Source organism: Schistosoma haematobium (genome assembly GCF_000699445.3).
Source record: "Schistosoma haematobium chromosome Unknown HiC_scaffold_124, whole genome shotgun sequence".
Classification (NCBI taxonomy): Eukaryota; Metazoa; Platyhelminthes; class Trematoda; order Strigeidida; family Schistosomatidae; genus Schistosoma; species Schistosoma haematobium.
In genome coordinates this window covers 18,257-45,106 of record NW_026137023.1, presented here as the reverse complement: position 1 = coordinate 45,106, position 26,850 = coordinate 18,257, and the positions used below count along the sequence as shown (strand labels likewise).

The following is a 26,850-nucleotide window of genomic DNA, read 5'->3' as shown; positions in this document are numbered from 1 at the left end:
CAAATGCATACAGGAAGTTAGTAAGCTTCTTCAATTCTTCAATTTCAATGTGATCAGTCACATGACCACTAAATCATACCGGTATTCTTCTTTGCAAATCTCCCGTGGACGCTCACCACAGTGCAAGTATTTGCAAAAGAAATTAATACATACAACTCGGTATTGCGCATACACTGCTCTATGTGTTCTAAATCAAATGTCCAATTATAACGACTGAATTAGTCAGGAGCTAACCTAAGTTGTTGTTTGCACAGTACCTAACACAAAGTACGCTTAACTGAATGATATTTGGCAACAAGATAATTCAGTTTTATCAACTAACTGCCATCACAATCACTTTGAAAATCTATTTGTTGAAAACATTCATCTGAAGTGAAGAAGATGACTAATTCTCTTATTTATGTCTGACTTGAAAGTCTGACTTGTCTACAAACTGTCAATGATCGATCGGTAAGCTTGGTATACATTGAGTTCACACAAAATACACTGGATAAACCACAAGCACAAGGTCAACACCGATTGTAAATAACCTCAGCCAGTCTGAGAAAACAAACACACAGTGGACTCATACAACAGACACATCAAATGAATAAGAGGTGAGAAATAGCTGTAGCTGTATCCCTATCGATTAATTTGTCCACATATTAAACAATGATATGACTCATCCAAGGTCAGTATAATCACAGTGGTAAGATTGTGGAATGTGATTGAAGAAGAACTAGAGCGGTAAATGTATAGTATAGAGACGAGTCAATTAGAATCGAGAATATGGTTTTGTCGGATTTTGTTCCAAATAGAAATTTCGCAAATAGCGAGCAATAAAAATGCATTTGTGCACTGCCCAATATATTTAAAATATTTGTGAAGAACTAGTTTTTGTCACTATCATATAAATGATAGTGTAGGACCAATCGAGTGCTCAATTCTGTCTTTGGAAATTCCATGTAACAGGTGAATCGACATTATCCGTTTATCCTCATTGTAAGCACTTATTTTGTGGACCAACTGATTGGATAATGCCTCTTGATTTTTGTGCTAAATTCATTCATTCATTCAGTTACAAATCATTTTTGCATTACTGCTGATGTACTTACTGTACTCTGCCAGTTATAATACCAACTATTTTCCACTACTTGTTCACTACTTGTTAACCACATATCTCCTCAGTGTTATTCTCGAAAGCAGACACTTTTTCAATTTAATCTGCTATCAATTTGACCGATTTAATAATCCCATATATCTAATGATGGATTGGAGAACAAGGCTTAATTCACGTGTGTGTTTGTCACACACTCAATTGGTGTGAGTGTTTTGTAGGATTGATTGGGAGGGTGAACATATAGAAATGATCACACGATTTTCTCGTTGTAGCAGCTCACATCAAATTGTATATTGGTAACTAGAAGAATAAAATAATCAAAACTTGTCAGTCCTATTCGCTCATCATCATTCATCTTCTATGTGATTTATGTATTATCGATCGGTAATTTGTTGTTTGTTTGTTTGTAAGAAATTGATTTTTCATTATTTATTGAATTACTGAATAAGAAGACAAGGTAATGAGAAACATATTTCATGTTATTGAACAATGTGTAGCGTGGCATCGAGTCCCAGTTGACTATTAACACCGCTACCAAGAAAACACATGTCAAACAAATCAGAAGGCGGATTAGAACCAAGTTTATTCAATTGGCGATTCCGAGGTATCGAATGAATATCAAGATCGTGCCAAGAAATGGTACAAGCGAAAGCAAGGGAACGGAGTACGTGCGAACAAAGCCAAAAACCGCGAAACAATGATGGGAGGTATGGAAGCACAAAATGGCTGTAATTAGCACAGTTAAACAAAAACACATTAAAACAAGCACTGGTACAGTTGGTTATAATAATGATTGTTTTCATTAAATCAATCATGTTCTCGTAATAAAAGTAAGTCACTACATATGTTTAATCAAAGCTTAGCACAACTGGAATTATATCGTTAATGTCAAATGAACATTTTAAAAATCTATTCATCACGAAACTGTGTTAAATAGAAATTTTCGAAAAATAAATAGAAAATTAGTCTGTTTTTGTTGTTGTTGAGATTTTTATCAGGAAAAGAAATTGAACAATCTGAGAAAATTTATAGGAAAATCAACTCATTACATTTGAACATGAATAAAGTAATATGTAACAAATTGTAATGGTGGTATACGTAACACTGAATTTACTTTGTCGGTTCATCAATAATACCGTAATGTAGGCTGTCAGTTTTAAAAAAAATACAACAAAGTTATTTCTTTGAACAGGGACAAACATGTAATGACAGTGTGTTCAAGAAATTCATCTCTACACATCAACTACATGAGGTTGAAATACTTATCCAAAAACAACGAAGACAATTTGCAATTGAAACGCAGTGGACGAATGAATAATCACCAGTTACAACTAGTGACTTCGTAACAACAGGAGTAAAATAAGAATTAATCATTGATATTTGACCTAGACAGTTTTAGTTGAAATAGACTTGAAAATGGAAGAATAAAATTGAAAGTAATTTGATGATGACCAGAGAGAAGAGAGAAGTCATACAAACAAATGCTAGGTGTGGAATCTGTTCATTATGTTCATAAAGAACCAATCCAATGTTTGTTTAAACTCCTACTACGTTAATCTGGTCTGATGTGTCTGTCAACTATCCCTCTTACATGTGACCTACCAATTGAACGCCTTTATTATCCTATAGTGTTAGTGTGACTCATCATTTTTATTCATTTCGATAAGACACGCATTACTGGGTGGTATGTTTGTGCGTTTCACCTTGTGGAGATAGGCCTGACAAGCTTATTTTGTAAATAGTTTTTAATATTATTTGTATTTATTTTGTCAATCTTTCACTGATTGTACCTGTTGTTTTAGTAAATGACCATGAACACGCTTTCCGTTGTGATACTAAAATAAGGTGACACACTTGTGGTTGTTCACATTTACCTCATCGGAGTTATTACTCATTTATAATTGTGGATTTTGGTACCAAAACTCAACGGAATACGCGACAACTAGCTGATTTAAGTAACGTCCCTGAACTTTTATTTTGTGTTACTAATTTATAAATTGTTATTGTTACATTAACTTTTGGACGTAATAACTTTATTGCTAATTTTTGGTTATAATACTTTTTCGTCCACCACAACCTCATGACTGTAATTCCCTTAATTATTGTACTAATCGAATTATTCTTACGTTCAGAAAGGGATAAAGTTTAAATCAAAGTTGTCCTTGTTCTGACCATAGCTCTCACATAGACTCTGTGCTCGCCAGTATCGCGTTTACAGTTCTAGTAGTATATTTGTAGGACAAATTAAATCCTACAAACATAGCTCACTTGATTTCAGTTGAGAATTCGCACACATCCGACCTGGACAAAACAGAGTGGAAGTCTCACTATCATGTTCAGTAATCTCATCTTAGTCACATGCTTCAACTGTCACTTCCATGTGTCTCATGTTTAAATGTTCAATCAAACATTCACAGTATTAATATTGTCAATATATGTGATGCTTCTATTCTTCGTACAACATCTCGTCCACACATCATATTCATTATTCAGCTAAACATCAAATTGCATGATATGTTGTTTACTCGAAATTCATGTATTGATTATTTTAGGCTACCACATCATCAACAACATTATGTTCAGTGTGTATTACTGCATAGACAAAATAATGTGATTCGCATGTGTCCACCATCCTCCAAATCTATCATTCACAACACTCATGCCAGTAGAGTGTGTGACAAACACACGCGAATTTAACCTTGTCCTACAACCCATCATTAGATAGATAGACGGGATTGTTAATCGGTCTTTCTAATATTTTGATTGATCGTTTCGAATTTATATGTATTTCTGTATGCAGTTTGTCATATTTCTGTTTGCACTTTTATTTCATGTGCTGCACACAAATGGAACTTGTTTGTTCATGTGTTTCATAGAATATCAATGTGCACTATTTCAAATAACAAATTTCATCTCGTGTCAATATAGTGGTTAGGAGGTTGAGTGCACAACATTGCGCACCACCACCACCACCACCAACAACAACAACATCACCACCAACACTCCAGATTCACATACTGTCCATGTGAGTGGCTACACTTCTGCGACAATGCAAAGTCTTCTCATCAGTAGTTTATATGGATAATTGAGCTTGGAGTTTCTGCTACATTATAATAATTAGTGGAATCAACATACAGACAAATTGCTGATAAGATTTTCCAACAACTATCGAATTGAAACGGGCAAATGATTAGTAGTTGACAGAAAACTAAGGTGTAAATTAAATCTGTCTTCAAATTTAATGTTTCATCATCGAAATGTTGTTCGAGGAATAAGCGCATCAGAATGCGTGAGTATTTTGACGAGATCGAAATCACGAATGTTTGACTAACCAATCAGACATGAGACACGTTAAATCAAGCATGCAGACCAGTGACCAAATACAATATAGATACCAGACACAAGCAAGCAGACACAAGCAAGCAGACACAAGCAAGCAGACACAACTAAGCAAACACAACTGACATTCCACACTACACACTACACACCACAAACCAACAAGCATTACCTGACTGTCTACTAAATCACCAACAAGCTAACAACAGTCAACCAATAGTAATTCAGTGCATAGGATATACGATTGGTGGTAGAAAATTCTCAACATGTCACCTGTCTGTCTCACACCCTCATTCAAAATATTATTTCTCTTCATTTCACAACCACAAAACAGGTTGCTTGATTATGATCAATACAGCTCGGAAGTCAGCTTGTGCATCAAGACAACCATCAACACCAATACTAACACCGTCGAAAGAGACCACAGTCACACGATACACAACTGAGGAGTCGAGTGAATTAACCGAATTGGTATTGAGATATCGAGATGTTTGGAAAGACAAGAGTCGTCCATCTGCAGTTCTTCAGAAACAATTGTGGATGCAATTCGCACATTACTTACACTCGAAGGGATGGCCGAGAAGAAACTGGACTCATCTGCGTCGAAAGGGTCTGCACATGCTGAAGAAACTCAATAACACGACAATCAATCAGTGGGAAGTGTCGAAAAGCAATCCCAATTCACCTGAAAATCCCTCCAACCACACGTCACTCTCCAGTTCCAATGAAAATCGACACGTGAACGTGAACGGACAAAGTGACTCGGTAAGTTCGCCTTTCCCAATCATGTGCTAATTGTTTTCATCGAATTCAGGTGACCGAGAATCAGTCGAGTGTGCATCAAATCAACTTGCCTACACTCACCCCTCACCAGTGGTAACCATCACCTCCAAACATCCCACATCAACACTCAGTCCTCCTACAAACCATGTGCAACCGAATCCTCCACACACAACTGGTCCAAAAATCCTGAACGCATTCTCAACAGCTCACATGTCTCAACAACTGGTGATTCCACATGATGCCGGAGTGCTGCAACCAACCACCACCACCATCAACAACAACAACACGGTTGGTGAGGTGACGATCAACCCTAACCGAGTCGCGCTACTGACTCCTCTCCAATGTGTCTCGTTCGGAGTCGCGAAAACCCATACTACAGACGTATCTCCTATTCAAGAAGTGAATATCTCGAACTCACCATCCAACCAAACGAGTCGCATTCCTCTGACTGCAACAATTGATTTATCAACGTGGAGTGAGGACGAGGAGAGCTGTTCAGAGTTGAGTGGAACGCGAAATCAGGCGAACACGAATGACGTGAATGATTTTGATGAAAATGCCAAGGATTGTATCACGTAAGTAGGACACCTCTTTTCAACTGACACGTTTCACCTTATGTTATTCCTGTTGTTGTTGTTGTTGTTGTTTTTGTTGTTATACTCTCACCACCAGCACCACATATTCCTGATTAGCTGACTGACTGCTACACACTGCTTGCTGTGTGATCATGAGAATGTGCACTGATTTTTATGACCATGACTGTCACTGTAGCTCTGTGAGAACGAGACTTAGCGGTAGGATTTGATTCACACAAGCAGTGAGTGAACCACACGACGAGGTAGGTGGATAGATAGACTAATAGATAGACAGAAAAACGGACGGACAAATAAGCAGTACTCTGTTCACTTACGTTCAATGGTGTTCTATCTCACTGAAGTGTCTTCGTCCCACGTTGTGCGTCACTCAATATCTTGATTATTGTCGTTAATATGGGGTGTGCCTGTGTATGTGTGCGTGTGCATCCTTACTGAATATGAGGGTATCGAGTGAAAATTCCTATTTAGTTGTGTTTGTCAGTTGTGTATATGGTGTAGTAGATTTGATGATTAGGATATATGCGACGACTTCTATGTATATATAAGCATATGTATATCATGTCTCCTACATCGCCCTAGTGATTATAAACAGATGTTCAAACTGTGACTTGTTTTTGTAGATCCGAATGTGAGAGAACCCCATTGTCAGAGATGTTGATTCACAAGCAAATGAAGTGTCTAGATCTGAAGATTGAAATTCTCCAGATGAAGAAGCAATATTGGTCCGAGAAACTGAATTCATCATCGAAAAGCTGAATGTTTGGTGAAAGCCAATCTTCACATGAACTACCATTGTGATTGTCATCAATTCTATTCACATATGAATAGTAAATTCAATTGTAAATTCAATTTATACATATTTATGTATAGGTATTGTGACTGACGAAGATTGTTTTCCTTTTCATCATTATTGTCTATTCGTGGTGTGTGTGCGTGTGTGTGAAGTTGTCTGTCAGTTAGTCATTTTGTTTCGAATCCATTTGAAGTGGACTGTTGTTCAATACTGCTTTGTTTCAAATGTTCACTACTCTATTGACTACTCTGTTGCATACTGTACATAATTAAATTTAAATGTTGGTTTTGTAAAACTCTTATTTTGTCTTTGAATTAATTTATGAACGTCGTGGACAATTGGTTGTGTGGATGACGGATGATACTTGACTTTGAATACAAATATGTTAGAACTTTGTCAATTTTATTTCTTATCATGGTGATCAATTGGTTTGATTTGTATTTATTCTAGTGATTTCTGTGTAATTAACTGCTTCATTGATATTTCATTTATGATACATATTCGATATATGTGTAGAGTTGATGTCAACTTGAAATTCTTGATGACCACATGTGACGGAAATAGGAGAGAATAAACGGTCTAATTTGAATGATGATGTCAATGATAATAATAATAATAATGATAATGTTGATCTTTGTTTTCGAATAGGTTCACTCTGTTTCCTGTTAACTTGTTTGTGAAATGACTTATTCACAGAGCATTTGTGTAAACCTTCATTGCCTGTTCTGCACAATTTCAACTATGTCCTAGTTAATGGTGGAGGAATCATGAGGAGTAGGTAGAATAGAATAGAATAATTGACTGATGATTGAGTTTTATTTCGTGTTCAACGTGTATGTGGAAATTTGTACAGTTGACTGTTGTATTTTGTCGAATATGATTTAGAGAACGATTTGTTAGAATTGTTTTTGAATGTGTGATTTGTTCGACGATGTTTTCTCGTTCGTAAGTCAACTAGTTTGATAATATCATTAGGTTATCAGTCAGTTGGATTGAGGTGCACATGTCGAATCTTCATTGCTAGTGATTGATCATTTAGGAATCGTGACGACTTTACATAATGAACGAGTTCTCAGTTATATTGATTTAAGCGTATATTGTCAAGATGTGTTGATCGAACTTATGTGTAGTAAGTTGTATAATGGAGCGGTAAAATTGTGGAAGTGTGGTGTATACTTCGGTGGTTTACATGAATATGTGAATTGTTATATCCTAGTGAAGATTACGTTGCGAGTAACGTCTGAGACTTATTAATGTACTATTATTATTTATATATTCTCATGGTATAAATATTCAGTAACTAGATTATGTATATCTATATTCCCCTTGTTATAAGCTTTATTTTGACCTATATATTATTATTGTACGATTTACGGTTCTTAGGCTATGTTCAATTTATTAACTACTGCCTCCCACATTCACAGCCACTTTTTGGCTTTATTGTGTACAAATGTTATTTCCTATTTTGTGGTGCGTTGCAGTCTGTTTGTTTGATATATAAATACAGTATGTTTGAAATATATGATTGGCATAGTGGAAGATGGTATTGGTGTTCTGGACTCAAGTGGACGAGCTAGGCGGACATAGGACCAATAAGGACGCTAGGCTGCCCATACCCGCCGAACGACATTGGTTTGGCACAGTGCTAAGATTGTATAAGTCGTATTTTGACTGGTGGATAAATCACGTGATAACTAGCCGGCCATAAAGTCACAACATGAATATTTGACTGAAATGCAATCGGGAGTGGAAATTAAGAAATTCAACCGATGAGACATTAAAGAATTGTAAATTGTCGATTTAACATAGTGTTCATCGGTGGTGAGACTATTTATAAATGCGAAATAATGATAAGGAGACAGGTTGATGTTCGGCAGTCGTGGATCCACTGTGATAGATGGTTAACGAATGAATACACAACAAATAGGATGGATATCTAATCAGAATGATTTCTTATGAATTCATCAAGCACATTTCTGTAAGTTTGGATCTACTTGTATATTACCATCACAGATTGTGTGTAAGTACCCTGACAAATTGACTCTTGCAACGCATTATCATGCGTCTTATCTATAGGTGGTAATAAGGTATTATACATATTGTAATTGTTAGCTGGGTTGTCATGAGTTTAGAGACAACAATTGTTTTGATGTGTTCAGGAGTTAGTTGGTAACTGTTGGATATAGTTAACCAATATTCAACAGAAATTCCCCACCATTATTGAATAATCGAATTCAAATCTTGTTTAATTACTCAACTTGGTAATTTTATATATGATCTGTCGAACATCATTTGATTGATCGTCTATTCCGATGCGACACTTGTTTCTCTTAATATTTCTTTGAGTTGTTCAATCATTTGTTTATTCTGTCTGCCACACGGAATTCATCGAAACATTTTGGATAACATTTAGTAAACCGTGTGCTCGAAAAATATGTGATGACTCCAGGCGGAGTTAATGTAAATTGTAATATCTTTCTGATTGAATTGTTTAGTGAGAGGATTCTCGATTCTCATATTGCTTTTGTTAAACTTTTGTGTGGATAGATTTGGTATAGAAAGTGTTTTACGGTTAATTCATTTGTAACTGTTAGAAATTTGTGGACTAGTTGAAAAGCTATTTTCTTTCTTGAGTATGGTTTCAATACGGTATAAACGTGTGATACTCTACAGAAGGAAGAACGTCTTTGCATTTCTATTCAGATGAATATTTTGATCAGTAGAAGTTTGATATTTACTTATTGTGATGATTTTGGAAATTGTGCACGAGCATTTCCCGATCGCTTCGGATTTGTAATGATAATTGAATGACAAAGGTTATCGATAATAATAATAATAATAATAATAATAATAATAATAATAATAATAATCGATGGTATCCCGGTGTCAAGTGTCCACATTCCGCATGCTTTGAAAATTACCAGCAGACAAAGAAGTACGGCTGCTCGCCGTTTTGGTGAAGCGATAGCGATAAAAAACTCAAACCGGATTTATGTATTCAAAAAGAGACAGTAATAAACTTACTATTACCCTGATAACCCAATTTTTCGTTTTTGTTTTTTTGTTGGTTATTTGTGTCATTTTATTTATTTATTTATTTTTAAATATTTAGTTTGTGTTATATTCCTCTCCTATTACCGAATTCTTAAACCACCCTTTCATTCACACATTTCCGATCACTTGATCCTCTTAAATTATGTGAACTTTTCAATTTCTATTCAATTATTATGTAACGCATCTTATCAGTTTTTAATTCCATGAATCTTTCACTACCTCTAAAATCATCACACAATTTATCTTATCTGTCTCTGAACACCACTCAACTATTCCACCACCCATCCTTAATGTTCCTTTGATTCTAACAGCAAATAACCTCTGACCAGTTCTTGCATGTACATATATATACAGTTGTTATTGATAATCTAGGTCATTCCAATTCTTTACTTTCTGTCATGTCAATTGTTTCATACTATTTCTTGCCTCAATGTTAAATTCTAATATATATTTGGTTGTAAGCAGCTGACGAGAAACCTCGAAATAAAATGAATTCATGCTATTCTGCATCAATATTTGTTCTGGCTTTATTTATATTATTTAGTACGTAACTTCTCAAGCACTTTGATGAACTACTACAGAAATTCAACATCCGATCTATGTGCGGAATCGTTCTAGTGATGTCTCATCCCGAAACTTCGTCATTCGATTCGCAAGTTATGAACATGATAGTTACACAATGGTCAGTTGTTTTTAATGTTTTGTTTTCAAACATGCTTGCCAACTGTGTTTTTAAATAAAGCAAGAACAAATATTGATGCAGAATAGTATGAATTCATTTTATTTCGAGGTTTCTCGTCAGCTGCTTACAAACCAAACATTGTGATAGAATTTTTACATTGAGATAGAGTGAAAACAAATGACATAGATGAGTGTAAATAACTGGATTACAATAATAACTATATATATATATATATATATATATATATATATATATATATATATATATATATATATATATATATAGCTCCAACTGCATCTACCAATTTACATGTACGTGCCAAACACATACATTGGAAGAACTGAGAGAAGAGTGCATGTCCGCATTTCTGAGCATGTTCCAAAAACTTGAGGCTGCGTGGGACCATGGCTTTCAACAGTGCAATAGCTCGACATCTACTTGACACCGGGCACACCATCGACATTCCTCATGCTTTCAAAATTATTAATAGACAAAGAAGTACGACCACCCTCCGTTTTGCTGAAGCTATTATGATCAAAAAATTTAAACCTGACTTATGCATTCAAAAAGAGACTTTAATTAACTTATCACTACCCTGGTAACCCTTTATCATTATTATTATTTTTATTTTATTTCTATTTATTTTAAAATATTTATATTCCTCTCCTATTACATAAGTCTTAAACCACATTATCATTCACACATTTCCACCACCTGATCCTCCTAAATTATCTTAACTTTTCAAATTCTATTTAATTATTATTACGTAACCTATCTTATGATTATTCAATTCCATTATTACACCACCCAACCCGAATTAATTCCTTTTGACCTCTGACCTGTTCTAGCATATATATATATATATATATATATATATATATATATATATATATAGTTATTATTGTAATCCAGTTATTTACACTCATCTATGTCATTTGTTTTCACTCTATCTCAATGTAAAAATTCTATCACAATGTTTGGTTTGTAAGCAGCTGACGAGAAACCTCGAAATAAAATGAATTCATACTATTCTGCATCAATATTTGTTCTTGCTTTATTTAAATTCATAAAGGGAACCAACTGTGTTTTGTTTAATGATGAATTGTATCCAATTGTGTAAACTGTTCTGGGTTGAGAAAATAAACTGACCTGTTGGCAGCATGGAGTGATTTCCGTTGTATGCTCTAACAAGGGTTATATCGGTCTACGCTGACTCTAATTTTCAATCGATCAGCGCTCGTAGATATCTCGAGAACTCGCTAGAGGATTTTGATGGAAATTCCATGTAAACTAGAGTGTTTCTACTAGCGTATATTTCATTGTTCTTGTTGAGTGGGATATAGATTATTCCCTTTCGATTCTAGTTGTAATTTTAGAAGATTTGAGTTGGGTGTAGTGTGCAAGGTATGCTGAACGGTAGGAGGAACCAACACAGTCCATTGATGTTTGACAAACACTCACCTGGAGCTCACACCCAGTCGATATTCACTAAGTGTTCAATAGATTCCAATCGATAATGAAAGTAATCCTCGGGACGGTCAACTGTAATGCGTTGATCAATAGAAGGACATTGAAATGATAATAACTCTGTGCGAGCGAGTGAGTGAGTGATTGAGTGCAGATTTTTATCGATATGATGTCTTTTCAGAAGTAGTATTATGGGTTCGAATGCGTTTGAATATATGTTTATTTGTATAATGACGCGAATAACTGTACGTTGAACATGACAATTTAATGTGAATTTCTTCTTTGTGTTCTGAATTATTTCAGTTGTCATTCAGAGCGAAGCCAACTGTTACTTGGTTCTAGTAATTCTTGATCACATCACAAACTCCATTGTTACAGTGTTTAGTGATTCATCACCAAGTTTCATGCTGACTGGTCAATCATTTTTTGGCGTGGTTCCTCAAATTTATGGTGATATTGATATTATAATCAGTTCTTCAATCCGCCCCTCATCAATCATGCGTTTCTATGTATCATTAAACTTTCAACTGATTTCCTGTGTTTCGTCTACACATTTCCACTCCATCTTCCACATTAGTGTAATAATTTTTAACCCAATCAGTCAATCGATGATCCATATGACAGTTCGTGTATTGCTTAATCTAGGAGTTTTGTTGAGAATGTATGTGTAGTTTGACAAAATCAATGAGATGAGGTGAGGAGATCTATTGAAGATTGTCAGATGAAAACCAAATAATGATATTCAATCGGTTTGCACACACACATAGATTTATTCATTTATTTTCTAGAATCACTGGTTACAACAATAGAGGCATGGTTTACTTCTTGACCAATAATATTGTAAATAAGTAAAGTGGAATGGTAAGAAATGATGACCGTGTTAAGTACCCTGAAATTCCTAATTGATCAAAGTGAAGCGGACAATATGGAGTTGCAGTATTTAATTCCATAGATTTTCTTCTCAAGGAAAAAACACCCAAAATTGTAATGAATCACTTCCCGTACTGAAAATGAGTAAACAAACAACTTGAACTGACTTGAAATAACAAAATGGACATTGAACTGAACAAAATCACTATAGAATAAGGTCAGACGAGTGGGTCAAACATAAATACTACGATAATTGATGCAATTCATTTCAGTAAAGGAGAATAACTAACAGTACATACACTTTTTGATCAAAGTGAGATTATCACTGATTGTTTGAAATAATAATAAACGTTGTGGGAAATAAATTTCAATGTGTACTGTTTATTCATTAGTGTGTCAACGAATTCGCGAACCTACTGTTCATATATAAGTCATTAATTTAATGAGTGAATTTCTAATAATCAGGTGACTCAAATTAATTTTCACTACTCCATCGACCATGCTTGAATCTGATATGTTCTACACGGAGATATATTAGTTTATCCGTGCAGTTTGGTTCAACTACAAATGAAACAACGTTCGTAGTGTTCCCTAGTCTGAAATTCTTTTCCGTTTGTTTTGGTTTACAGTTTAATCGATGGATTCCAAAGTATGAGATACCTTATGAGTGCAAAAGGTTTTGAGCAATTGAATTACACACTTACTTGGTAAGCCAAAAATGTTTGAAAAATAATGGTCAACTAGAAAAATCAGAAGTAATTTATTAGGTCAAACAATACCCCTCACACAACTATGGATAACTAATCGATATTACCAGGATGTCGAACGAATGTAAATACAACAGATGTAGGCACTGAATCCAGACTAATGAAATTATCTTTACCAAAGGGGTATTCATCTGACTCACACGCAACAACTCTTCTTTTCGACTCTCAGACTTTCTGAATGTTTTTGTGCTCTAGTCTGCTTGAATGTCTTGGTTGCGACTAATCATCTTTCGATAGAATAATGAGAAGACGGAGTTGATCTGGAAAATGTGATGTATTTGCGCCATACATTTCGGATAATCTGGTCAAACATATACTTGTCAGGGCATTTTTATATGAAATTAATAAAGGTCCATTAGATGAAAGTTCAAATAAAAAGGAACAAAGGGGAAAGAAACAATTTTACATCGTATAGAATGAATGAGAAATTGTAGCGTTAACCCAGGCCATAGAATGACTTAAGGATTACCAAGGTAAATCCAAGGTTACGACAAATTGTTTTTTATACGTAAAGGGGTTTAAATTTACGAATAGACAAGGCTTTAATAAATTTGAGAATTCGTCCTTGACAATTTCTATACATAGTTTTAAAAGCTGTAATAATATCAATTTTGTGCCTCGTTTCAATTACATGCTTCGCTATCGATGAACATGGTTTTCTATCTCCCAAGTTGATTGGATCATTTGAAACACATTGATTTTGAAGCTATATAGGCGCATGTTCAGTGACCTTTGGTTGCATTGTTCGGTTGACATTAAGCCCACGGCAATTAAGATTCCCTACCACCCATTTCTAAAAAATTGTATGGTGTGAAAGAAAAATTTAGCGATCGGTGATTGGTGTACTCGTTTTGCAAGTGTGTGCTCAAGTGATAATGAATAAACATTTTGTCACCTTTAATCATTTTGTAATTGGTCGTAAACTGTTCATCTTTGCAATCTGATTAGTTGAAATTGAAATGGCATCTGGAGCTGTGATTGGATGTCAGAATTTTGATTTTTACATTTGAAATTTAACGATAGTGAATAAATCTTTTTGTGTAATCTTAGTCTTGTAAGAAATTTAGACATTTTAAGAAAAAAACACCAACTTAAGTGCAATCCTACTGTTAGTGAATGTGTATTGGGATAAATTTTTGATTTCCGATCAAGTGATTTAATGTCACGAGTACTTATATGTATCACGTAAAAGAAAGTTGAGTGAAAAAGGGAACTGAAAATCGATTTGAATATTTGATAATAGTGATTACTGAATTCGGTCGGTTGTCTAATGCTGAATACCCAATTAATAAACAAATTATTACCGAAGTGTGTGCATAAGTTTTTTTAGTAACACATGGTCTGTTAATCGGAGAAACAAATCAACATATCAATAATTCATCATGGTAAATTACTGGTTGAAATATGTATAATTCAGGTGAAGCAACCGTAGACCATCATTTAATGAACCGACTTTGACAGTACATGAAAGTAGTTATAAATTTTCCGAAAAAGGCACTTAATATTTAGTGAACGTTTATTTTGTAATTGGTCATTCTTAACGAGAATTAGAAAACGTCAGATTTCAATGCGGTTAATTTTAAAAGTCCATTGAAACGGTTCATTATTTTCACTTGTAAATTATTTGTAGTTCTGTATTTTAAAATTAATTTTTTGGTCGTAATAAGAACTAGTGTGTTTAATCAGTCATGTGTGAATATTGTTAACCGCCGTAATATGAAACCTGAACTATATCTAGACATAACGAATGTAACCATTTTTCACAAGCATTTGAAATATCAGTTTCATGAAGTGTAAATGAACAAGCCTACGTCGTCTGACTGACTCAACAAATATCTATCGACATTAAACGTATAAATATGAATTAGGTCATCTGTATCAATGAACATTTAATATGTTATTATTATCCATTTTCCTTATTATTATTATTATCATTATTATTATTATGTCAATTGACAAGATTCAATTCTCATACTATGTATTTCATTGACACAAAATTTTTGCATTTTCAATTTTCCTATCAGCTTTAATCACATTCATCTTCGTAATGATAATCACTAATAAATGTTCTCATAAACTTATTGACCTAACGAGCAAATTAGAATTTTCAATATATTGCAATATTCCTATTAAAATTTACTAAAATGTACTATTATTAGATAGTTTACAAATGTGTTACTAAAACATGAACGGTAATCACATTATTTTAAATCTAAAATTATTAGATCTGTGTTCATTAAATGACAAAATCTTGTCTGTTTTCTTAACCTTTATATGTAATATACATTAGAATCAAGTTTACGAATACATGAGCGATAATCGCTTATCGATTATTAATATCTAAGATATATCTAAATGCATTTGACATTAGACGACATAGATGAGTGTAAATAACTGGGTTACAATAATAACTATATATATATATATATATATATATATATATATATATATATGCTAGAACAGGTCAGAGGTCAAAAGGAATTAATTCGGGTTGGGTGGTGTAATAATGGAATTGAATAATCATAAGATAGGTTACGTAATAATAATTAAATAGAATTTGAAAAGTTAAGATAATTTAGGAGGATCAGGTGGTGGAAATGTGTGAATGATAATGTGGTTTAAGACTTATGTAATAGGAGAGGAATATAAATATTTTAAAATAAATAGAAATAAAATAAAAATAATAATAATGATAAAGGGTTACCAGGGTAGTGATAAGTTAATTAAAGTCTCTTTTTGAATGCATAAGTCAGGTTTAAATTTTTTGATCATAATAGCTTCAGCAAAACGGAGGGTGGTCGTACTTCTTTGTCTATTAATAATTTTGAAAGCATGAGGAATGTCGATGGTGTGCCCGGTGTCAAGTAGATGTCGAGCTATTGCACTGTTGAAAGCCATGGTCCCACGCAGCCTCAAGTTTTTTGGAACATGCTCAGAAATGCGGACATGCACTCTTCTCTCAGTTCTTCCAATGTATGTGTTTGGCACGTACATGTAAATTGGTAGATGCAGTTGGAGCTATATATATATATATATATATATATATATATATATATATATATATATATATATATATATATATATATATATAGTTATTATTGTAATCCAGTTATTTACACTCATCTATGTCATTTGTTTTCACTCTATCTCAATGTAAAAATTCTATCACAATGTTTGGTTTGTAAGCAGCTGACGAGAAACCTCGAAATAAAATGAATTCATACTATTCTGCATCAATATTTGTTCTTGCTTTATTTAAAAACACAGTTGGCAAGCATGTTTGAAAACAAAACATTAAAAACAACTGACCATTGTGTAACTATCATGTTCATAACTTGCGAATCGAATGACGAAGTTTCGGGATGAGACATCACTAGAACGATTCCGCACATAGATCGGATGTTGAATTTCTGTAGTAGTTCATCAAAGTGCTTGAGAAGTTACGTACTAAATAATATAAATAAAGCCAGAACAAATATTGATGCAGAATAGCATGAATTCATTTTATTTCGAGGTTTCTCGTCAGCTGCTTACAACCAAATATATATTAGAATTTAACATTGAGGCAAGAAATAGTATGAAACAATTGACATGACAGAAAGTAAAGAATTGGAATGACCTAGATTATCAATAACAACTGTATATATATGTACATGCAAGAACTGGTCAGAGGTTATTTGCTGTTAGAATCAAAGGAACATTAAGGATGGGTGGTGGAATAGTTGAGTGGTGTTCAGAGACAGATAAGATAAATTGTGTGATGATTTTAGAGGTAGTGAAAGATTCATGGAATTAAAAACTGATAAGATGCGTTACATAATAATTGAATAGAAATTGAAAAGTTCACATAATTTAAGAGGATCAAGTGATCGGAAATGTGTGAATGAAAGGGTGGTTTAAGAATTCGGTAATAGGAGAGGAATATAACACAAACTAAATATTTAAAAATAAATAAATAAATAAAATGACACAAATAACCAACAAAAAAACAAAAACGAAAAAATTGGGTTACCAGGGTAATAGTAAGTTTATTACTGTCTCTTTTTGAATACATAAATCCGGTTTGAGTTTTTTTATCGCTATCGCTTCACCAAAACGGCGAGCAGCCGTACTTCTTTGTCTGCTGGTAATTTTCAAAGCATGCGGAATGTGGACACTTGACACCGGGATACCATCGATTATTATTATTATTATTATTATTATCGATAACCTTTGTCATTCCAATTATCATTACAAATCCGAAGCGATCGGGAAATGCTCGTGCACAATTTCCAAAATCATCACAATAAGTAAATATCAAACTTCTACTGATCAAAATATTCATCTGAATAGAAATGCAAAGACGTTCTTCCTTCTGTAGAGTATCACACGTTTATACCGTATTGAAACCATACTCAAGAAAGAAAATAGCTTTTCAACTAGTCCACAAATTTCTAACAGTTACAAATGAATTAACCGTAAAACACTTTCTATACCAAATCTATCCACACAAAAGTTTAACAAAAGCAATATGAGAATCGAGAATCCTCTCACTAAACAATTCAATCAGAAAGATATTACAATTTACATTAACTCCGCCTGGAGTCATCACATATTTTTCGAGCACACGGTTTACTAAATGTTATCCAAAATGTTTCGATGAATTCCGTGTGGCAGACAGAATAAACAAATGATTGAACAACTCAAAGAAATATTAAGAGAAACAAGTGTCGCATCGGAATAGACGATCAATCAAATGATGTTCGACAGATCATATATAAAATTACCAAGTTGAGTAATTAAACAAGATTTGAATTCGATTATTCAATAATGGTGGGGAATTTCTGTTGAATATTGGTTAACTATATCCAACAGTTACCAACTAACTCCTGAACACATCAAAACAATTGTTGTCTCTAAACTCATGACAACCCAGCTAACAATTACAATATGTATAATACCTTATTACCACCTATAGATAAGACGCATGATAATGCGTTGCAAGAGTCAATTTGTCAGGGTACTTACACACAATCTGTGATGGTAATATACAAGTAGATCCAAACTTACAGAAATGTGCTTGATGAATTCATAAGAAATCATTCTGATTAGATATCCATCCTATTTGTTGTGTATTCATTCGTTAACCATCTATCACAGTGGATCCACGACTGCCGAACATCAACCTGTCTCCTTATCATTATTTCGCATTTATAAATAGTCTCACCACCGATGAACACTATGTTAAATCGACAATTTACAATTCTTTAATGTCTCATCGGTTGAATTTCTTAATTTCCACTCCCGATTGCATTTCAGTCAAATATTCATGTTGTGACTTTATGGCCGGCTAGTTATCACGTGATTTATCCACCAGTCAAAATACGACTTATACAATCTTAGCACTGTGCCAAACCAATGTCGTTCGGCGGGTATGGGCAGCCTAGCGTCCTTATTGGTCCTATGTCCGCCTAGCTCGTCCACTTGAGTCCAGAACACCAATACCATCTTCCACTATGCCAATCATATATTTCAAACATACTGTATTTATATATCAAACAAACAGACTGCAACGCACCACAAAATAGGAAATAACATTTGTACACAATAAAGCCAAAAAGTGGCTGTGAATGTGGGAGGCAGTAGTTAATAAATTGAACATAGCTTAAGAACCGTAAATCGTACAATAATAATATATAGGTCAAAATAAAGCTTATAACAAGGGGAATATAGATATACATAATCTAGTTACTGAATATTTATACCATGAGAATATATAAATAATAATAGTACATTAATAAGTCTCAGACGTTACTCGCAACGTAATCTTCACTAGGATATAACAATTCACATATTCATGTAAACCACCGAAGTATACACCACACTTCCACAATTTTACCGCTCCATTATACAACTTACTACACATAAGTTCGATCAACACATCTTGACAATATACGCTTAAATCAATATAACTGAGAACTCGTTCATTATGTAAAGTCGTCACGATTCCTAAATGATCAATCACTAGCAATGAAGATTCGACATGTGCACCTCAATCCAACTGACTGATAACCTAATGATATTATCAAACTAGTTGACTTACGAACGAGAAAACATCGTCGAACAAATCACACATTCAAAAACAATTCTAACAAATCGTTCTCTAAATCATATTCGACAAAATACAACAGTCAACTGTACAAATTTCCACATACACGTTGAACACGAAATAAAACTCAATCATCAGTCAATTATTCTATTCTATTCTACCTACTCCTCATGATTCCTCCACCATTAACTAGGACATAGTTGAAATTGTGCAGAACAGGCAATGAAGGTTTACACAAATGCTCTGTGAATAAGTCATTTCACAAACAAGTTAACAGGAAACAGAGTGAACCTATTCGAAAACAAAGATCAACATTATCATTATTATTATTATTATCATTGACATCATCATTCAAATTAGACCGTTTATTCTCTCCTATTTCCGTCACATGTGGTCATCAAGAATTTCAAGTTGACATCAACTCTACACATATATCGAATATGTATCATAAATGAAATATCAATGAAGCAGTTAATTACACAGAAATCACTAGAATAAATACAAATCAAACCAATTGATCACCATGATAAGAAATAAAATTGACAAAGTTCTAACATATTTGTATTCAAAGTCAAGTATCATCCGTCATCCACACAACCAATTGTCCATGACGTTCATAAATTAATTCAAAGACAAAATAAGAGTTTTACAAAACCAACATTTAAATTTAATTATGTACAGTATGCAACAGAGTAGTCAATAGAGTAGTGAACATTTGAAACAAAGCAGTATTGAACAACAGTCCACTTCAAATGGATTCGAAACAAAATGACTAACTGACAGACAACTTCACACACACGCACACACACCACGAATAGACAATAATGATGAAAAGGGAGAACAATCTTCGTCAGTCACAATACCTATACATACATATGTATAAATTGAATTTACTATTCATATGTGAATAGAATTGATGACAATCACAATGGTAGTTCATGTGAAGATTGGCTTTCACCAAACATTCAGCTTTTCGATGATGAATTCAGTTTCTCGGACCAATATTGCTTCTTCATCTGGAGAATTTCAATCTTCAGATCTAGACACTTCATTTGCTTGTGAATCAACATCTCTGACAATGGGGTTCTCTCACATTCGGATCTACAAAAACAAGTCACAGTTTGAACATCTGTTTATAATCACTAGGGCGATGTAGGAGACATGATATACATATGCTTATATATACATAGAAGTCGTCGTATATATCCTAATCATCAAATCTACTACACCATATACACAACTGACAAACACAACTAAATAGGAATTTTCACTCGATACCCTCATATTCAGTAAGGATGCACACGCACACATACACAGGCACACCCCATATTAACGACAATAATCAAGATATTGAGTGACGCACAACGTGGGACGAAGACACTTCAGTGAGATAGAACACCATTGAACGTAAGTGAACAGAGTACTGCTTATTTGTCCGTCCGTTTTTCTGTCTATCTATTAGTCTATCTATCCACCTACCTCGTCGTGTGGTTCACTCACTGCTTGTGTGAATCAAATCCTACCGCTAAGTCTCGTTCTCACAGAGCTACAGTGACAGTCATGGTCATAAAAATCAGTGCACATTCTCATGATCACACAGCAAGCAGTGTGTAGCAGTCAGTCAGCTAATCAGGAATATGTGGTGCTGGTGGTGAGAGTATAACAACAAAAACAACAACAACAACAACAACAGGAATAACATAAGGTGAAACGTGTCAGTTGAAAAGAGGTGTCCTACTTACGTGATACAATCCTTGGCATTTTCATCAAAATCATTCACGTCATTCGTGTTCGCCTGATTTCGCGTTCCACTCAACTCTGAACAGCTCTCCTCGTCCTCACTCCACGTTGATAAATCAATTGTTGCAGTCAGAGGAATGCGACTCGTTTGGTTGGATGGTGAGTTCGAGATATTCACTTCTTGAATAGGAGATACGTCTGTAGTATGGGTTTTCGCGACTCCGAACGAGACACATTGGAGAGGAGTCAGTAGCGCGACTCGGTTAGGGTTGATCGTCACCTCACCAACCGTGTTGTTGTTGTTGTTGATGGTGGTGGTGGTTGGTTGCAGCACTCCGGCATCATGTGGAATCACCAGTTGTTGAGACATGTGAGCTGTTGAGAATGCGTTCAGGATTTTTGGACCAGTTGTGTGTGGAGGATTCGGTTGCACATGGTTTGTAGGAGGACTGAGTGTTGATGTGGGATGTTTGGAGGTGATGGTTACCACTGGTGAGGGGGTGAGTGTAGGCAAGTTGATTTGATGCACACTCGACTGATTCTCGGTCACCTGAATTCGATGAAAACAATTAGCACATGATTGGGAAAGGCGAACTTACCGAGTCACTTTGTCCGTTCACGTTCACGTGTCGATTTTCATTGGAACTGGAGAGTGACGTGTGGTTGGAGGGATTTTCAGGTGAATTGGGATTGCTTTTCGACACTTCCCACTGATTGATTGTCGTGTTATTGAGTTTCTTCAGCATGTGCAGACCCTTTCGACGCAGATGAGTCCAGTTTCTTCTCGGCCATCCCTTCGAGTGTAAGTAATGTGCGAATTGCATCCACAATTGTTTCTGAAGAACTGCAGATGGACGACTCTTGTCTTTCCAAACACCTCGATATCTCAATATCAATTCGGTTAATTCACTCGACTCCTCAGTTGTGTATCGTGTGACTGTGGTCTCTTTCGACGGTGTTAGTATTGGTGTTGATGGTTGTCTTGATGCACAAGCTGACTTCCGAGCTGTATTGATCATAATCAAGCAACCTGTTTTGTGGTTGTGAAATGAAGAGAAATAATATTTTGAATGAGGGTGTGAGACAGACAGGTGACATGTTGAGAATTTTCTACCACCAATCGTATATCCTATGCACTGAATTACTATTGGTTGACTGTTGTTAGCTTGTTGGTGATTTAGTAGACAGTCAGGTAATGCTTGTTGGTTTGTGGTGTGTAGTGTGTAGTGTGGATGTCCGTTGGTTCTTTGTGAACATAATGAACAGATTCCACACCTAGCATTTGTTTGTATGACTTCTCTCTTCTCTCTGGTCATCATCAAATTACTTTCAATTTTATTCTTCCATTTTCAAGTCTATTTCAACTAAAACTGTCTAGGTCAAATATCAATGATTAATTCTTATTTTACTCCTGTTGTTACGAAGTCACTAGTTGTAACTGGTGATTATTCATTCGTCCACTGCGTTTCAATTGCAAATTGTCTTCGTTGTTTTTGGATAAGTATTTCAACCTCATGTAGTTGATGTGTAGAGATGAATTTCTTGAACACACTGTCATTACATGTTTGTCCCTGTTCAAAGAAATAACTTTGTTGTATTTTTTTAAAACTGACAGCCTACATTACGGTATTATTGATGAACCGACAAAGTAAATTCAGTGTTACGTATACCACCATTACAATTTGTTACATATTACTTTATTCATGTTCAAATGTAATGAGTTGATTTTCCTATAAATTTTCTCAGATTGTTCAATTTCTTTTCCTGATAAAAATCTCAACAACAACAAAAACAGACTAATTTTCTATTTATTTTTTCGAAAATTTCTATTTAACACAGTTTCGTGATGAATAGATTTTTAAAATGTTCATTTGACATTAACGATATAATTCCAGTTGTGCTAAGCTTTGATTAAACATATGTAGTGACTTACTTTTATTACGAGAACATGATTGATTTAATGAAAACAATCATTATTATAACCAACTGTACCAGTGCTTGTTTTAATGTGTTTTTGTTTAACTGTGCTAATTACAGCCATTTTGTGCTTCCATACCTCCCATCATTGTTTCGCGGTTTTTGGCTTTGTTCGCACGTACTCCGTTCCCTTGCTTTCGCTTGTACCATTTCTTGGCACGATCTTGATATTCATTCGATACCTCGGAATCGCCAATTGAATAAACTTGGTTCTAATCCGCCTTCTGATTTGTTTGACATGTGTTTTCTTGGTAGCGGTGTTAATAGTCAACTGGGACTCGATGCCACGCTACACATTGTTCAATAACATGAAATATGTTTCTCATTACCTTGTCTTCTTATTCAGTAATTCAATAAATAATGAAAAATCAATTTCTTACAAACAAACAAACAACAAATTACCGATCGATAATACATAAATCACATAGAAGATGAATGATGATGAGCGAATAGGACTGACAAGTTTTGATTATTTTATTCTTCTAGTTACCAATATACAATTTGATGTGAGCTGCTACAACGAGAAAATCGTGTGATCATTTCTATATGTTCACCCTCCCAATCAATCCTACAAAACACTCACACCAATTGAGTGTGTGACAAACACACACGTGAATTAAGCCTTGTTCTCCAATCCATCATTAGATATATGGGATTATTAAATCGGTCAAATTGATAGCAGATTAAATTGAAAAAGTGTCTGCTTTCGAGAATAACACTGAGGAGATATGTGGTTAACAAGTAGTGAACAAGTAGTGGAAAATAGTTGGTATTATAACTGGCAGAGTACAGTAAGTACATCAGCAGTAATGCAAAAATGATTTGTAACTGAATGAATGAATGAATTTAGCACAAAAATCAAGAGGCATTATCCAATCAGTTGGTCCACAAAATAAGTGCTTACAATGAGGATAAACGGATAATGTCGATTCACCTGTTACATGGAATTTCCAAAGACAGAATTGAGCACTCGATTGGTCCTACACTATCATTTATATGATAGTGACAAAAACTAGTTCTTCACAAATATTTTAAATATATTGGGCAGTGCACAAATGCATTTTTATTGCTCGCTATTTGCGAAATTTCTATTTGGAAATAAACAAGCGTAAAAATCTCAATTACAGTGCATGAAAACTTTCATCTACAGTTATTGCTAAACTGGTTGTAGGAATATGTCACATGGTGAATTTAAAAAACAGATTACGTGGCATGATTTTAGAAAGGGTCAAGGACTAATGTTTTGATTTGTTGAAGACTTAACCATGCTAAAATTTTAACAACTTTTATCTAGTCTATTGCAAAATAGTTTGTATCTACAATAAAACTATTCTAATCATACTGATTCTAGAAATGCTGAATAATATCACATGATGCTTCTGATAAAAAGCAATTATTGGCAAGACAGATGATCGTATTGAAAGTGTATTGTAGAGACAATATTAAAACAAACTCAACTAATTATCAGGTCCTTCTTACACAATCAAAATATATGGTTAAAAGCACAAAATAATAGTACTGTAAACTGGAGATAGACGTTGTATAATTAATAAGTCTGTTAATATATTCTACAGGTTACCTTACTTACAAATCAAAGAATGAAGACATAAAAACTCACTTTTTACCAACACAACAATATCACTATTCCTGAAACATTGAGAGGACACATACACATAATTAAAGATATTTAGATTATTCTCACTTACGGTTACATATTTAGGTTAATGATCAGGATATTAGTCTTAGGGTTTAAATAACGCAATGACACCAACAGTAATGCAAAAATGATTTGTAACTGAATGAATGAATGAATTTAGCACAAAAATCAAGAGGCATTATCCAATCAGTTGGTCCACAAAATAAGTGCTTACAATGAGGATAAACGGATAATGTCGATTCACCTGTTACATGGAATTTCCAAAGACAGAATTGAGCACTCGATTGGTCCTACACTATCATTTATATGATAGTGACAAAAACTAGTTCTTCACAAATATTTTAAATATATTGGGCAGTGCACAAATGCATTTTTATTGCTCGCTATTTGCGAAATTTCTATTTGGAACAAAATCCGACAAAACCATATTCTCGATTCTAATTGACTCGTCTCTATACTATACATTTACCGCTCTAGTTCTTCTTCAATCACATTCCACAATCTTACCACTGTGATTATACTGACCTTGGATGAGTCATATCATTGTTTAATATGTGGACAAATTAATCGATAGGGATACAGCTACAGCTATTTCTCACCTCTTATTCATTTGATGTGTCTGTTGTATGAGTCCACTGTGTGTTTGTTTTCTCAGACTGGCTGAGGTTATTTACAATCGGTGTTGACCTTGTGCTTGTGGTTTATCCAGTGTATTTTGTGTGAACTCAATGTATACCAAGCTTACCGATCGATCATTGACAGTTTGTAGACAAGTCAGACTTTCAAGTCAGACATAAATAAGAGAATTAGTCATCTTCTTCACTTCAGATGAATGTTTTCAACAAATAGATTTTCAAAGTGATTGTGATGGCAGTTAGTTGATAAAACTGAATTATCTTGTTGCCAAATATCATTCAGTTAAGCGTACTTTGTGTTAGGTACTGTGCAAACAACAACTTAGGTTAGCTCCTGACTAATTCAGTCGTTATAATTGGACATTTGATTTAGAACACATAGAGCAGTGTATGCGCAATACCGAGTTGTATGTATTAATTTCTTTTGCAAATACTTGCACTGTGGTGAGCGTCCACGGGAGATTTGCAAAGAAGAATACCGGTATGATTTAGTGGTCATGTGACTGATCACATTGAAATTGAAGAATTGAAGAAGCTTACTAACTTCCTGTATGCATTTGTGGACAAACTATATCATCTGATACATCCATGTTCATATTGTGCTTCTTAACGATTTTTCAAATAACAAATAGAAGTTATGTGCTTAAATGATTTTTTTGTGTTTTCATTTTGTAGTGGTAAATGAATCCCCAAAATCTATAGCTCTGTAAGTCTTCGACATTTCAATGTGACCACATTAGTTAAAATGGACTGACCTAATTGGAGGCGCTTGGTCACGCATCCGCACCAGATCACGAGAGGGAACGCCGTTCTCAACACTTCCTGCAAGTGCTAGCTAGTTTAGATCAGTCAATTCCCGATATATTTATAAATATATCTTCGAACATCCTCGCTTCTGACATTTGATTTCATTGGGTGGGCACGATTGAATGATAGAGGGTGTTACTGGTTAAAGTGTTTTTGAAAATGCAAATACTTGTGGCATCTTCATTGGTGAACCGACGTTATCTTGTACACCAACTCGCAAACTGTGAATCTGCTCCGATTTGGAACTTCCTATATCATTGCTTTATTTTAATTTTTATGTATTGTAATATAGTTTCCCGTCATTCATTCCTGCACATCACATTCGCTATGACAGAACCGACTACTAAGGTACTCAAGATCAATATAATGACACCGAGCTCAATTCAGCTAATGCCATGCTGACCGGACAACGTCGAAGCCTGGTTGTGCTACGCAGAGACTGACTTCTACGAGCACAGCGTGACTGATCCATGTGCACAATTCCTCGCAGCAATGCAGA

General features: G+C 34.5%; 2 protein-coding genes across 2 annotated transcripts; one reads left to right on the top strand and one right to left on the bottom strand.

Moving 5' to 3' along the window:
• Positions 1–883: 883 nt before the first annotated feature.
• On the top strand, positions 884–9,403 carry MS3_00002498 (uncharacterized protein). Its single transcript, XM_051210098.1, has 4 exons — positions 884–3,054; positions 4,770–5,200; positions 5,250–5,793; positions 6,435–9,403. Exons 2-3 carry the CDS (start codon positions 4,781–4,783, stop codon positions 5,313–5,315), a joined length of 486 nt encoding a protein of 161 aa, XP_051064124.1. The 5' UTR covers positions 884–3,054; positions 4,770–4,780; the 3' UTR covers positions 5,316–5,793; positions 6,435–9,403.
• Positions 9,404–17,642: 8,239 nt separating this feature from the next.
• Positions 17,643–24,259, bottom strand: MS3_00000997 (uncharacterized protein). The gene is made up of 2 exons (XM_051208544.1): positions 23,582–24,259; positions 17,643–23,541 (listed from the first exon to the last, which is right to left on the bottom strand). Exon 2 carries the CDS (start codon positions 22,592–22,594, stop codon positions 21,845–21,847), a length of 750 nt encoding a protein of 249 aa, XP_051064123.1. The 5' UTR covers positions 22,595–23,541; positions 23,582–24,259; the 3' UTR covers positions 17,643–21,844.
• Positions 24,260–26,850: the final 2,591 nt, after the last annotated feature.

Coding starts and splice junctions, on each gene's coding strand:
- MS3_00000997 (XM_051208544.1), bottom strand. CDS start 22,594: ATGATGACCAGAGAGAAGAGAGAAGTCATACAAACAAATGCTAGGTGT.
- MS3_00002498 (XM_051210098.1), top strand. CDS start 4,781: ATGATCAATACAGCTCGGAAGTCAGCTTGTGCATCAAGACAACCATCA. Junction 5,201..5,249: donor TGAACGGACAAAGTGACTCG/GTAAGTTCGCCT, acceptor CATCGAATTCAG/GTGACCGAGAATCAGTCGAG.